The 15,731-nt window shown below is 39.4% G+C and overlaps 1 protein-coding gene across 1 annotated transcript in view; it reads left to right on the forward strand.

The window, feature by feature from the left end:
* Nucleotides 1–3,687: 3,687 nt before the first annotated feature.
* The window catches only part of LOC116512071 (unconventional myosin-X-like), a 76,555-nt gene continuing 64,511 nt past the window's right edge, over nt 3,688–15,731 (forward strand). Inside the window, exons 1-7 of the mRNA XM_032222350.1 lie at nt 3,688–3,744; nt 6,202–6,360; nt 11,858–12,045; nt 12,176–12,310; nt 13,285–13,409; nt 13,764–13,777; nt 15,322–15,406. Of these exons, the coding sequence (XP_032078241.1) occupies nt 3,718–3,744; nt 6,202–6,360; nt 11,858–12,045; nt 12,176–12,310; nt 13,285–13,409; nt 13,764–13,777; nt 15,322–15,406 (733 nt within the window). The 5' untranslated portion in view covers nt 3,688–3,717. The remainder of the gene's footprint in view (nt 3,745–6,201; nt 6,361–11,857; nt 12,046–12,175; nt 12,311–13,284; nt 13,410–13,763; nt 13,778–15,321; nt 15,407–15,731) is intronic.

The raw sequence follows: 15,731 nt of genomic DNA on the forward strand, positions 1-15,731 counted from the left end.
TGAGAAGTCTGGTACTTCCTACATGCTAGAATTCTCAGCAGTTATTACAGTATTTTGTTTGAATACTATCCAGTGAGCAATATAAATTAATCTGCTATGCTCATTTATAACTCTAAAATTGGGGAAAGCGCTTGAGACGATCATGAACAATTTTTCAAAAAGTAACACTTTCTACTTTGTTAATAAAACATAATACTTGTACCTCACTAATTCATAAAAACTGTCTGCAGAACAAATGAATAAGAGTTGCATAGCTACTAGATTATGTTATTAATCGGTTTGAACCTTTGTGGCAACCTCTTAGATATTGGAACACCCCTGGTCCATCTTTTCACTAAACTAGACTGACCCGAAAGCAAATAGTTGTTAATGTGAGATCAGCCTCTGGCAGAAAAAAGGACATTATTGCTCAAGAAGTATCAATGATAGTCCATACCCATGTTCTATTTGATCCCCCTTTCATAAAAACTATTATTGATTCCCCCTCCCCCATTCTGCCTCTTTCTTGAGATCAGATAACCTCTTCTCTCTTGTGGATTGAGTAGATGTTCTTCCACCTGCTGCATCTCACATCTGCTTCCATTAGCTAATTTCTGTTTAGATGTATATATTACTATTTATGGTCCTCTGGATCAATCAAAAGATGCATTTGATGAAATTTGATTCAACCCTTATCTGTAAGTTATGGCTTCTCTCACCGCCTCTCATATTTTAGCTACTTAATGTAACTAATACTATAATAACAACAGTAAGCTACGCAATAAGTAAGTTACCTGAATCACTATAAATTTTGCAATGTAGCCTTGATTCTTGATCACTTGGGGGCACATAATACAAGAGAGTGAAAGGGAGGAGGAGGAGGAGGAGGAGGAGGAGGAGGAGGAGGATTTACCTCATAAAAAGACTATCTAAAGCAGCAGAGTTAAGACTGATCAAGTAGGGATGCAAAGTTGTTCTTGATATAATCTAGTGCCTGATACTGGCTGATATGGCTAATAAATTTTTTCACCATCGAAAGATTAGTTCAAAGATGGCATACTTCAAAAAGTCCTATAGTTTATCATTCACTGGGAAAAACCTAATGTTCATCATCCTTTTATCTAGTGATTTTTTTAAACTTTCCATGTACACAAAGGACTCAGAGAAGACAGGGATAAGCCATAACAACAAAAGTTACATTTTAGTTCTGAGTCAGTATTCCGTGATCCTTCAGCATTTAGCAAGACCATGAGATGACTTCATAGGAATTGCCTTTTGTTGCATCTTGTCAGCAGCTCTTCGGTGTGACAGTATCAATCACTATGCAGAGGCACTAAAGCAGGCAGGGGCCATGGCTATGATTACTTAGTGGTATCCTGACTCTCAACCAGTCCCTCTTCTCCCCTGCTGTAGTTTTTGCTATCAATCTTTCCTCTGTTGATTTCCCATGAAATTGGGGGGGAAATCTTATCAAAATCTCTTTTAGCAATGGAACAGAGCTAGCCATGATTTAACATTGATATGGACCACAGAGGGCAAGGAATGGTCTGCCTTGAGGCCTCTGTTTGAAATATTTCCACAAAAACCTCCTATTAGATCAGGCTTTTCTGATAACAAAAGCTGGGTCCTTGTGCGTAAAAAAATGGATAGTGGCAGGGAGAAGCTGCTAACGCTTTTCCCAATGCCATTCTCCATTCCAGGCTTGTTATTGCAAACTATTAAAACTACTAAGCATTCAACTGTCCAATTCATTTTCTTAAAAGTGGTTTAGTTTAGCCCTTGGGTAAAATAAACATTTACAGCTACTGTGGCTCTAGATATGCCTCCTCCCCCCAAAGAGTAGAATCTACATGCGTTGTACACACACACACGAGAGAGAGGAGAGAAGAGAGAAGAGATGGAAAGAGAGAGAGAGAGAAAGAGAGAGAGAGAGAGAGAGAGAGTGTCATGGTATAGGTTGACTGAAAAAGATTTATTTTCCTCAGCAGTAAGAAAGAGATTCCAGTACATGCCCCTTTTTATAGAAACAAAGACTTGCAGCCCTTCATTTGCCTGTTTATTTCAGGCACTTTTTAGAAGTACCCGAGTTCCTCTCAGTTTCTTCCTATTCAGATGACAACAGACCTTTTCTCTCTGTGGTATCTTTTAAGTATGAATTGACTGTTCTGTCCTTTTGTCCGCCTCCAGTTGACCAGTTTGAATGTTTATCCTAGACAAGTTAGACCCTTTATTTGTGTGAGGAATTATTGTAAGTTGAGGGTGCCGAGATGGGTTCAGCAGTAATTTAAATGATTATCGCAAAAAAAAAAAAAAAAAATCTAGTCCCTACACATTGCCAATTTTCATGGTACTTTACCTCTATGTAAGGCAGTGGTTCCCAAACTTGGCAACTTTAAGACTTGTGGACTTCAACTCCTAGAATTCTGGGAGTTGAAGTCCACAAGTCTTAAAGTTGCCAAGTTTGGGAACCACTGATGTAAGGTATGTAAGAAGAATCAGGATTGTATGTAAAACAGTTAAAATTAATTGCTTTTCTATCATACTTTCCTCTAAGGAACTGAAAGCAATATTTCAACTCCCCTTGTGTTAGGTAGCATAAAGTAGAATTTTTAAACTGATAAGGCTTGGTGAACTGAGTTAGAGGGAAATGGGAAACAGTTTCCAAATTGATTGAAACTTGATCCTGGGAATCTCACATCTGGGTCTAAGACAAATGACCAAAAACTGGGCAGAATTAAATCCTGGAGTGTTGAAAAGGAGTGAAAATTATTGTCTAAACCCAATTCCATACTACATACCAAGGTGGTGTGACGTTTACACAAAGGCTGCTTTTGCTTGGTTTATTCTAATAGCCTAGTGACAGCTTTTGGCACAATTCAGTAAGGCCTTTGAATGTGGGGCAAGGCTGGGAGACGAAGTCCCATATTTGCCTGGGATGAATGGGAAAACGTTAACTACTGCATTGAAATAATGGCAAAGTGATTTTTTTTTTTTGCCATCCACAGTGTTTGCAATGTAACTACTTAAAAAGAAATTTAAGAATGAAAAAAGTTGATCCTTTTCTATTTGTCCCAGTCTAAATTGCATCAGGCAGATTGAATAGTTTATGTAACATTCCAGGATATGTTGGGGATCCATGCAGACTATAGAAATTGGGTATATTTTAGCCCTGATAGGCAACACTGTTTAACTGTCATGTACAATATGTGGTGTTCTGAGAGGGACTGTAATGAATGTCATCCTGGGTGTCAGTCCAGCCATCTTCCCTATATTCCTAAGAAAAAAAGTTTAAATAAAAAAGACAAAAGTGAAAGGATTAATCATTTATAATTGTTTATCTTGATACTAATTCTTATAGTATAGATACTACCTTATTGGGAAGATGAAGAGAAGACTGCCCCTTTGTGGTGGCCATCTACATGTTTTATTCATGCATTTTACTGCTGAATATGCACGTTTAAATTGTTTCTGGATATGACATATTTTTGTAGTTGATCGGCAAAGAAAGGAAATAATAGCAAGTGTGATCACTAAATGTGTGTGTGTGTATGTACGTACAGTAGCACATATGTATGTGTCATATTTCTTAACCACCCATCTCCCTCAGATGTACAAATATAAACAGATAAAGACTATATGGTTGAACTCTCCTGTGATTGGTTACAGGGAACACGCGTGTGGCTGCAGGAACCTGATTATATGCGGCCCTGCACTCTTGGATCCTGTGCTAATGGCTCCATGCTCTTCACTTCAGACTATGGGGAGGTAAGTGAAATTTAAGACTGTAATGAACCACTGAAGAAAGGACTCTTGGATAATCCCCTTGCTTTTTGAACATTTTTTTTTAAAAATATATTGGGAGACTCAACTGATACCTAATATGTACCACCTAAGATGGCCAAGTGTTAAGTTAATGTCATCTTGCCTGAACTGGTATATTTTTCTTAAGACTTTGCTCCCCCATTCTAGCTTGCAAATTGGTTTTTCTGAATTGCTGTAAAACTCATTGACCCTGAAACAAGGCACACAAGTTCTCAGAAAAGACAGCAACACACCTCAGCAGACTGGGGCAGGCTCTTGAAGCTTCCAAGCAATTCACACATCAGTAGTTGTGCTGCTGGCCAGGTTTGAAATTGGAGATAATCCTGTATTAATACCTTGAATCGGTCATCTTCCATTTTCTCTAGGCAAATCCCCGCCCTTCTGAATCTCTCTGGTGTATTAGGGAGGGAGGCCTGCATTCCTCCCCTGCATATATAGATAAGATGACCTAATGTAGATCAGTTATCTTTTAATATGACCTAAGTGCCATTACAGCATCTCAATGAGGCTTGCTAAAAGAGCAATAGAAAGATGGATATCCTTTCAACGTGTGTTCTTTATATATTAGCAATTACTAGTATGGAATAAAAGATGGAGATGCAGGAGTTTAATATGTTGTCCCTGTGGCAACTGACAACCCATTACAACATTTACATGTTTGAAGCATGAACCCATAACAGAGCAGTCTGCAGTGATCCAAATCTTAATACTTGGACTCTTCAGCTGCTTGTCTCCCTGTGTGTAAACCAGTGATAAGGAAGCCAGTTTAAAAATCACTTTCCACATTTCAACTCTTTCCTCTATTTCCATCACGCACACCGGCTAGTGTTTTGTCTGGATTACATTTGCCATGACCCCTGATTGCTGAAATCCTCCACTTCTTTACCATTCATGAGCTGATAAAAAGAGAGAGAGAGAGAGAAACCCTATAATTTACTATTTTACCAGGAGCTGTGGTAGCACAGTGATTAGAGCGCAATATTGTAGGCTAACTCTGCCCACTGCCAGGAGTTTGATCCTGACCAGCTCAAGGTTGAATCAGCCTTCCATTCTTCCAAGGTTAGTAAAATGAGGAGCCAGATTGTTGGGGATAATATGTTGACATTGTAAATCACTGTAAATACTGTACAGTGCTGTAAAGTAGTATGGAGCAGTATATAAGTGTAAAGGCTAAGGAGTAGGGCTATTTTCCTGTCTTGAGGCCCAGAAAGTAAAAGTGGCAGAAACTTATCAATTTCACCTTTTAAAAAAACCCCAGCTTTCCATTGTTTCACTGGTGAATTTTTTTTTAAATGGCCAGAAGACAGTAACCAGTGATTGGAACAGAGAGAGTGATTCTACCAAGTATATGATAGCCAGTTCCAGTGAAAGTGGGGCACAATAGGAGAACTAAATTAGCAGAAGTTAAAAAAATACCTTTGGTGTATAGGAGAAAATAATGGGCCTTTTCCAGTGGCCTAGGTGTGGGTAGCAGACAAAGTCATGTGTTGCTGCACCTAAGAAAGTGTCCTGGATTCGCAGTGGATCAACCAGATTAATTCTTGCTCGTTGTTATTAAATTAGATCGTTGTAAAATGTTGCATATGGAGCTATTCTTGAAAACTGCAACTGACACAAAATGGACTAGCAGGATTCTTTTGCAGAGTTTGCATCAGTGTTCAACGTCCATTTCCTATTCCATCACTTATAAAAGATAGGAATATGAGACAGGATTTTAACTGCAGCAGCATCTGGCTTAAGGAGTTAGTACCAAAGAAATTGTACTTTCTTCATCCCTGATGATTTTTAGTAGTTAGTGTTATAGGTTTTTTATCTTTAATGGTCGTGCACTAATGTTTGCATTCCTCATTCTTTCTGACTTCTAAATCTGAACGTGATTCTTTTTTAATATTGCTGTAATGATTTTATTAATTTTGATTGCTTGGAAGTTTTGAGAGCCGAGGTGGCGCAGTGGTTAAATGCAGTACTGCAGGCTACTTCAGCTGACTGCAGTTCTGCAGTTCGGCTGTTCAAATCTCACCGGCTCAGGGTTGACTCAGCCTTCCATCCTTCTGAGGTGGGTAAAATGAGGACCCAGATTGTTGTTGGGGGCAATATGCTGATTCTGTAAAGCGCTTAGAGAGGGCTGAAAGCCCTATGAAGCGTTATATAAGTCTAACTGCTATTGCTATTGCTAAGTTTGTTTTAGGGCTACCATATGATCCTGAAAGGTTTACTTAAAAGATGTGGAAATATAAGAAATTCATGAAACAAGCACGCATATGATTACTAGCTGACTTGATGTCCAGATCTAATACAGGTTCTTTATTATCACATCTAGTTCAGCGGATGAGAGTCACCCAGGACATATGGTCATTTTGCAGTGTTGCATCTCTCAGTGCAATCTTTCCCTTTCCCTAGGTGTTCTGCTATCCACAAGGCTCTCTGCCAAAAGAAAAAATTCTGCCAATGCATCAGTCAAGTGTAGACGGTGTGGAGGACATGTCCATGCTGGGAGACTTACATGAGGCTGCCATCTTGCTCAACCTGCACCAGCGCTACAAGCAGAACCACATCTATGTGAGTGAACAAATTAGATGGTGCCCTGCTTAATCTTTCCAACAAAATGCTAAACAGCATCCTCAAAAGAGAAGTTACCTGCATGACTGTATCCTCATCCTATGAGAGGTAGATTTGACATCCAGGTATGCAGGAGCCATGGCTCTCTGAAGTGTGCTTTGATGCTTTTCGTGTCTTTGGGTCATGAGCAGCTTGGGTTAGAGACCCCTGAGAATATTTGGACAGCTTCTTAGTAAAACTAGGGAAATGCTAATGTGTCATCAAATTGATTCTATTTATAGCAGAATGTATTGGTGGCATATTCCTCACACCTTTGAATAACCACCCAAGTTTTTGAAAATGCAGCCTGTATATGAGTTGAAACACAAACATAAATGTTCATCTGCATGCCAGATTTCAGCCTTCGTTTTTTTACATAATTTACCCCTTTCCTGTATTCCAAGGGAGAGTTAGTATCCATAGTGCAATCCAAAGTTTCTGCCATCTAATTCCTTCTTTTGGCATTAAACATCCAATTTCTAGCTGCTTCTGTAATATGGATGGGAGATGAGGAAGAGCAGGTAATTCTGTATCAAGCAAGATTACTGCAAGATAATTTGAGAGCCCAAGGAAAGGGATGAGGCATATTCCCTTATCTTCTTACCTGTGCACAAGTGTCCTTAAATTCTGGTATTGAAATGTGGATCTTAAGTCTGTTGCATCGCAACGGTTACCAAGGCAACAAGGATTGAAGGCATTTTATATTCCAGAAAATGATCAATTAAATGACCTGTTTTCTGGGAAGCGTCTTCTTTTGGAGTGAGCAAGGGACTTGCAAATAATGCATTATGCTGTCTAGCGATAACCTATTTGTTTTTTGTTTTTTTACCATCTACACCCGGCTTACAATTGCACTCACCTCTCAGCAAAAGTTCTTTATAACCAAGAGCTCATAATCCACCAGCTTTCATTTTGTCTGTTGCTCTTTTACATCAGATTGCTTTTCCTTCCCCCTCCCCTCTCTTTCCCTCTCCTCTCCTTTTGTCAGAAAGGGAATGAGAATAACAACATTTAAAGCATGCTCTTTCCTGTTTCAGAAGCTCCACATGCATTGTCTAAGGGCCAGATAGAATTACAGAGGTGAATCTGCATCCACTTTTTGTGTATTGCATTTTGGGTGTGTGTAATATCTGATGCCAGCTGCTCTCTACATAATGAGGTGACATCACTACACTGTTCATTTCCCCTGCCAGGCAGTGCTACAAAAGAGGAAGGGGGTGGGTGGGAGCAGGACACTGCACGATGTATTGCTTGTGTTAGTAGGAAGAAAGACAGCAGCAATTCTAGTTGTCTTAAAAAATAACATAAGGCAATCCTGTAATTCTTGGGTTCAGCCAGAGAGAATGTTTATGCAAAATATTTTTTTGTTTTAAAAGAATCAGAGGAAACATTGTTGGATGTGTGTGTGTTGGTTCAAAATCTTCTCTTTATTCTTAGAGGAAAGAGATCGTAGAAAATTTAACAGCCTTTTTTTGATTTAAAAAATAGTTTTTATTAGCTATTAGTCAAGCTGCATGAAAAACCGTGTAACCGTATGCTTCCTGAATATATTGGACTTGTGTTTTCTAAGGTGGAACAGCTTATTACTTCAAAAAAACCATTACTGTAGTGCAAAATCATTGGTGATCAGTCAGTCTTGCTTTAACCCCTGGCGTTTAGTTATCTTGGGGATAAGAAATGACTAGAATAATAATGCATGACACCTGTGGATGGCATTAAAAAGAACAAGCTTTCTAAGTGTTTGATAAAATTAGCAAAATGATAAATGTTACAGTTCTTATTTAAAAAAAACAAAGATCTTGGGGGCTGAATCTTCTCATGTTTATTGATAACTCAGAAGTATTCAATTTCTGTACACTACTGAGCAGGTTTGGAATTAAATAATTCCACTTTCATTTAGTTTTTGCAATGGTTGGCATGCCTTATTAAAAAAAATGTTACCCAGCACTGCATGCCATTCCCTCTGTCTTTTTTGTTGAGGAAGAGGGATATCCTTTAAAAAAAAAAAAAGAAATTGGGCAAACAAAGCAGAGTCATAGCTTTTGTCATCTTCTTACTTTTCACAATACTTTTGAGCAAGGGTCTCCAACTTTGGCAACTTTAAGACTTGTGGACTTCAACTCCCAGAATTCCTCAGCCAGCTTTACTCTGGGAGTTGAAGTCACAAGTCTTAAAGTTGCCAAGGTTGGAGAGCCCTGCATTTGAGCTTTCCTAGATCTCTATAAGCTTTCTTTAAAAACAAAAATATGTGTAGTTGGCAGCCCACTATTTCGTTTTCTTGACCATTGAAAAAAATACAAGGATAATTCAGAATAGAAGAGAGCATCTGGTAGCCCTGGACTGAGGAATAGGGAACAACTACATCAGTTATGTAAGAGTTTTATGTAATTACATTGGAGTTTAATCATATCCATATTTGTTACAGCAAATAAACATTCTGAAGGCATCCTTAACATGTTCTCAACATTCCAAATAAAGCAACTGCACTATTAGGTTGTCATCCCTTAATTAGTATCATATAGATCAAGAAAATAAAGTAATGGGGTATTAGAATTCACTGCCTGTTTCTTAAACATTTATAGGCATGAGGCTTTACCTATAGAGGTAAAGAGTAAAGGTTTCCTCTGCTCAATTGTGCCTGACTCTAGAGATGGTGCTTATTTCCATTTCCTAGCTAAGGAAGCCAGTGTTGTCCGAAGACGCTTCCATGGTAATGTGGTCAGCATGCCTATATGCTGAGGCACATGGAATGCTGTTACTTTCCCACCAATGTGGTACCTATTTATCTACTTGCATTTGCATGCTTTTGAACTGATAGGTGGTTAGGAGCCAGGGCAAGAATGGGAGCTTACTCTATCATGCGGTGCTTGGGTCTCAAACTGTCAACCTTCTGGTTGACAAAACCAGCGTCTTAACTGCTAGGTCACCACACCTCTGAGACTATGGGGACAGACAGAAACACACACACTCACACACACACACACACACACACACACACTTTTCCACTTAAGATTTTCTATGTAATGCCCCATTTTCAATTGCAGTGGTTTCTGCTTCTGATGAAATAGGATGAAATCCTAAAAATAGAAGATGTGTTCTGTTCCACCTTTCATGAAACATTCAATAAAGAATGTATTAGAGCAGTAGTCCTTAAGAAGATCCAAGTTTGAAAAGTAATTCAAATTTTTGGCTTCTAAAAGGTTTATTCTGCAGATTTGTACAAACTATATTTCTATCTATTAAAGGATATTTTGGTCTTCATCCTGAATTTGGCTAATGAGTTCATATTGTATTCTGATCATCAGGTACTTTAGATTTATCTACCGCCTCAGATTGTGCAGACTCTAATAGTTTCCTCCAACAATGTATTTTTAGAAACCTTTAATGTACCCTCTTACATTCCTTTTTTTAAAAATGAGCTGACAAGGCTTCATCCGTTAACATTTTACTTAAGATATTGTTTCCACTTACACCCATTGATTTCTCCCCTCTTAATAATGGAATCTCCATTCTCAGATAATAGTTTTTGTTGCATTTTTAAAAAATACTTCCTGGTCAAAAGCTCAATCTATTCTGGTTCTACATATTATGCAGAAGATGGTCACTGCTCAATTCTCCTCAGAATTTTGGGGCATAGCTGAGCAGAAGTGGTAATTTCCATATTAAAAATTGCCTAGGAGAAATTATGAAATATGTTCATTATTATGACCCCCCCATAGAACCATTGCAAGAAGATGAAGGCCAGGGGAGCATCTAAAATTTGTCATAGTAGTTTTGCATCTATGGGAGAGCTTAATTGAGGATTCTGATCTTGTTCAAAACACTGTTCATTTGCCTCTGCAAAACAACTGAGAAGGGTATTTGTAGCACGGGGAATGCCCTGTTGCAACTGTTATGCACAAGCAGACTTTTTCTTAAAACTGCTAATTGAGTAAGAGAGACGTTATTCTGATTTATTGTGCATATCCTGTTCTGGAATCCCAGAGCTGTAGAAGAACACGTTTAACTCCTTCAGATTTGGTACTGGTAGTACAGTGGTGGGTTCTGGATCCTGGTGCAACCGGTACGGGGCAACAGGGCCCGATGTCCACCACATGAATGCACGCAGCACGTGCGTACACACGCATAGCGCAGTCATGCGTACTTACCGCCTGCGACGCTCCAGCTGCTCGGCGGAGCATCGCGCAGTTACCATATGCTCCGTGTGCATGTGCAGAAGCCCCGAAGAGCTCAAATACGGGTAAGGAGTATTGACGAGCGGGTACCCAGTGCTCCCAGTAAGCACCGGTACATCTGTACAAGGGCGTACCGGTCGTAACCCACCACTGCGTTAGCATAACTTAAAGACAAATATCATGGATCATAAATATGGAGTCCAAAGATAGCTTAGTGTAAGAGGGGAAATTGCCACGCATGACTTTGCTGTAGGATGAATGAATGAGGCTGATTATGGACTGTGTTCCTTTCATGTGCTGCTCTGCTCCCTATTGATATCTTTAATTTAAAATTATACTTCAATGGAAAGAGTGTGCTGAATAACATGAGAATATCTTTTCAAGTGGTGAAGAGTAGTGCCATGCTTGTTGGGGGATGACGAAAGTAGCAGTCACATGTATTTTGAGTATAGTATAATAAGAAGGGTTGTACAGAGAAAAATTAAAATAAACTTATAATACCTACCAGCAGGTTTTCCTTCTGCTTTGTTGCAGTTACGTCTTTAATACAATAAAAAAACACACCAAGAGATCGTTCTTTTGATTACTTGGTATTCTGTAGGTCTGAAGAAGGCCTCCTATTTATTTTTTATGGCTTTTCTTTTTTTTCTTAATAATCCAAATCTTCCTTCATTCTTCTTTCTGATTGGGGTGCCTGACTTCTGGATACTTCACTATTCTTTATATAACATGAAAGAGGAAACCTAGGATCTCTATAATTACCCACAGTTCTGCCAACTATATTAAGAAAAGTGGTAACAGAACATGGGGATTTTTGTAATCTAAGGTAGGACCGCTACTTCAATAGATTAAAAAAAAAATTAAAAATGTGGAAAGTTGATATAGTAGCATGGTTGCTAGTTTCTATGGGTTTGTGAAGAATTAATTGGAGGTCACATTATAATACATTTGGGTGAGTTGATTGTTGGGTGGCAAGCCTATTCACACCTATACATGTATGTGTATACATAAACACACAATTTGCCCAGATTGTTCTTTTCTATATGGAAGTGGAATGGAAAATGCAAGTGAGGTCTCCCATTTACCTCAGTTTCCTTGCAGCAGACTGACTGAAGATCTCTTTTCCCAGAGCAAATGAAGGCATGAACTTTAATGTCTTCCTTTCCTTCCAATGCTTCTATGTTCTTTGGAACTAGCATTCAGCTACCTTGTTAATTTCAAAACCACCTTTCCTTCCAAATTAACTCCTGAAATGCTTTGCCCTTCCTTCCCTTCCCTTGCAGACAAGCATCGGTTCTATCTTGGTTTCGGTGAATCCCTACAAGCCCATTACTGGGCTGTACGATGCATCCGCCATTGACTTGTACCGACAGCACTGCCTGGGAGAGCTGCCCCCTCACATTTTTGCCACGGCCAGTGAGTGCTACAGCTGCCTCTGGAGGCGTCATGACAGCCAATGCATTCTGATCAGGTGAGAGAAGCAGTGAGGCCACAAGCTTCCCACTTTATCCCACTTCTGGTATTGAAAGATGGGTGGAAACCTCAGAATCATTGCCATTATGAATTCCTTGATTTCCTCCTCTTGGGCTGTCTATTAACAGTGGAGAAAGTGGAGCAGGAAAGACGGAGAGTACCAAGTTGCTGTTAAAGTTTCTGTCAGCCATGAGCCAGTTCTCCTTGGGTAGCTCTGCTTTGGAGAAGACCACCCACGTGGAGGAAGCTATCCTCGAGAGCAGGTAAAAGGGGTTCCTGTGTATAGGCAGGAAATGGGGAGGTTGTTTCTCAAGAGCCACATCATGAGAATAATGACATTTGACATCCTCAATGTCAGGGGCATACAGTCCTAGGTTGCAGCCTTTTGTGATGCTCTGTTGCACAGGAGCTCTGAGAAAAGGCAGATTTCTTATTCCTTGGAATATTGTTGTAACCAGTACGGAGAATCTTTTGGGGAAATTGTGCAAGCCTCATTGAATTCCCCCAGGGACTTGAAACACCAAACCAGTTTCCTTAAAACAAGAACTTTTCTGCACTGAGAGGATGTACAATATGTAAAGTTAAGAATATTTGCATATTCTTTCTGCTTCTGTTAGTTATAGGGCCAGTAAGGATCATCATGGCACACAAATGTTATACATTTTTGAGGTTATTCTTACAGTTTTCAAGGCTACAAACTTTCTTTTAGGAAAAGCTTTGTAAATGTCAGGGTTCCACGTAACACCCCCAACAAAAGAAGACTCTGAGGCTTGAAGTTCCTCAAAGTTCCATTTTATTAGGAGATGTCATATTGGCACATCTGGGAAAACCCGAATCGGAAAGTCTCCAGGTTTTCCCCACCCAAAGTCCAAGTCCCTGCCCAACACCCATATGTCCACCACATGGCTCAATCAGTCATCATCCCAACTGGAGATACCTTCTAGTCACACCCTTCCAGGTGTAGGGCAAGATGTCCTTGACTCTCTGAGACTCTTTGAGAAAGGAATGTTATAATGACTATATATCCCCCATGCTCAATATAATCCCCTCTCCCATTTTCCCACAGCAGTATATGTGGCAGGCCGGAAGGTCCAATGCAAAAGATGACTTCCAGGCCTGACAGTCAACCTCTAAATGGTTCTATATCATATAACCAGACTTGTATTGTTGAAAAAATGTATTCTGTGTAAATTTGTCTAATGTTCCTGCCAAACAAATCTATTTTTTTTAATTAAAGCCCAGTCCTGGAAGCTTTTGGAAATGCCAAGACAGTCTATAACAACAATTCTAGCCGCTTTGGCAAATTCATCCAGCTACATTTTTCTCAGCACGGGCATATCCAGGGAGGGAGGGTCACAGACTGTATCCTTTATTTGAATGGCAGCTCTTCAGATATTGTTCACCTCTAGATTAAGAAAGAATGGAACCAATAAACCATCCGTACAGTTAATTTATAGATGGCAATGATGAAGCAGCTTTCTGAAAATTCCATAAATCAGGTACTCTCCCAGCTCTCCATCAATTGCATTTTTCTCTTTCAAAGTTCAGCGAAAAAATGGTAACTCTTTAATTCATTAGATTTAGGAAACAAAACATTGCTTATAATTTATGTACAGCAATATTTGAATTCATTTCCAAGTTCTTTTTTTGCCAGCTATCAGAGAATATGTTTATAAGAGAGTCATAATGATATTTATTCCTTAACTTGTTGTTCAGATTTATTGGAAAAGGTGAGTGAAGTTTGTTCTCATTTGTTTTGTTTTGTTGCTCAACATTCCTTTTGATAAGAGTGGTATAAAAGCAACCAGGGAATGATATTGAACATAGGACCACTGAGTATTCTCAGCAAAATTAGACTATGTCCCTAGCAATTGGCAAATGTTTTATTTAGATTCATTTCTAATTAGTTCTTTAGCATCTCAGAAATAAGCAGTGACGTGCAGTCAGGGGAGGCAGGGGAGGCAGGGCCTCACCACTGTCAATCATGAAAAGAAAAAAAATTAAAAGGAAAAAGGCTGAGGTAGTTGCTGCCAGAGTCACAGTGGATGACTCTGCTTAGTGCTTAACTATTTAAAAAAGCCTCTAAAAAAGTGCCCTCTACAGGAGAAAGCGGGAGAACCACGTACCTCATTTAGTCTATCTTTACGATCACTCGAGCAGAGTTAAGCAAGGGTTAAAGGCGAAAAATTCCTTATGTAGATGAGGCACTCCATTGGGGACTCTGGCAGCAGCTAACCCAGCCTGACCTCAGCAGCTCTTGTCTTTTTCTTTTTACATTTTTACATTTTCATCATGGCCGACAAGAGTAGAGTTGAAAACCTCTGTGAAACATCTGGAAAAGCTATGTGGGTCGGAGGGAGGGGGAGGAATTCAAAATTAATGTATTATTGTAAGTAATTTGAGTGCTGGGGTGCAGGGCGGCTTTTGCCCGCTTGCCTCACCAGCCATAAACCTCACCGCACGTCACTGGAAATAAGCTTCCCATGCTTCTCTTTTCCAGGATAGTATATTTAATTTCTCTGTTGTAGTAATCTTGCTCAGTGTGTACGGCTACACCCTGCATTGATTCAGACATACCTCACTTCCAGTGCATTTTATTTTTGGACTGAAAAAGTCAAAGAAAAGTTTTCTGGAAACAAGAATAGGAGAGTCTAAAATACTTCTACTTGCAATCAGGCAGGCAGGTTAGACTAATAACCGGACCAGTGTTTCTCAACCTCAACAACTTTAAGATATGTGACTATCTCCCAGAATTCTCCAGCAAGTATATTGGCTGGGGAATTTAAGGAGTTGAAGCCATACTTATTAAAGTTGCTAAGGTTGAAAAATGCTGATCTAGATGAAACAAGCGAAGAGGCAGCATGAACACATTCAGCAAAACAGATAAACTTGCTTTACAATCCCTGTTGTGTAGATGCAACCGTAGGAAACTTTTAATGAAAAGTAGTGCATTTTGACAAATGAAGCAAACATTCACTTACTTTTAATGAAGCACATAGTTCAATACACGCCAGGGAAGGAATGGGTATTAAGAGTAATAGACCATGATTGTGATATGTCATTTACTCCTTCCTGCATGGATATCTGCCCATTTAAATGAAAAAAAAATGTGGACACCATTCAGGATTTTTTGTATATTGGTGGTAAAGAGAAAAAGTTGTGAAGCCAAGGTGCTTCCTTTTCCTTAAAGCACACACATGGTGCATATAAATATTGGGAGTGTTGCTCATGTGTATTGAGTTTATCTTAATCTCTTTCTGTTTTCCTTTTACAGAACAGGGTGGTTCACCAGAACCCAGGAGAACGTAATTATCATATCTTCTATGCATTATTAGCTGGTGTCAGCGGGGAACAAAGAGGTAATAGTACTTCCCAAAGGTCCTCATTGCTATGCAGTGGATGCAATTTAAAGTGGAAGTGCTAACCTATAAAGCCCTATACAACTTGGTGCAAATGATCTACAGGTCCGCATTCTCCCACTGGAACCAGTTGAATTCTATTTGGAAGAAACTATTGGGGAGGGGGTTCAGTGCTGCTGCTTTTGAATGACAGTACTGGTCTTTTAGAACAGCTTCCCAGGGGCTACCCAGTTGGCACCCACCCTAATTGCCTTCCGGAAGTATTTCAAAACTGAGAGGCTTTTTAGGGCTTTGGGGCCATTATCTCTATTGGTAACCAGCCAGT

This window comes from Thamnophis elegans, chromosome 1, assembly GCF_009769535.1.
Source record: "Thamnophis elegans isolate rThaEle1 chromosome 1, rThaEle1.pri, whole genome shotgun sequence".
Lineage (NCBI taxonomy): Eukaryota > Metazoa > Chordata > Lepidosauria > Squamata > Colubridae > Thamnophis > Thamnophis elegans.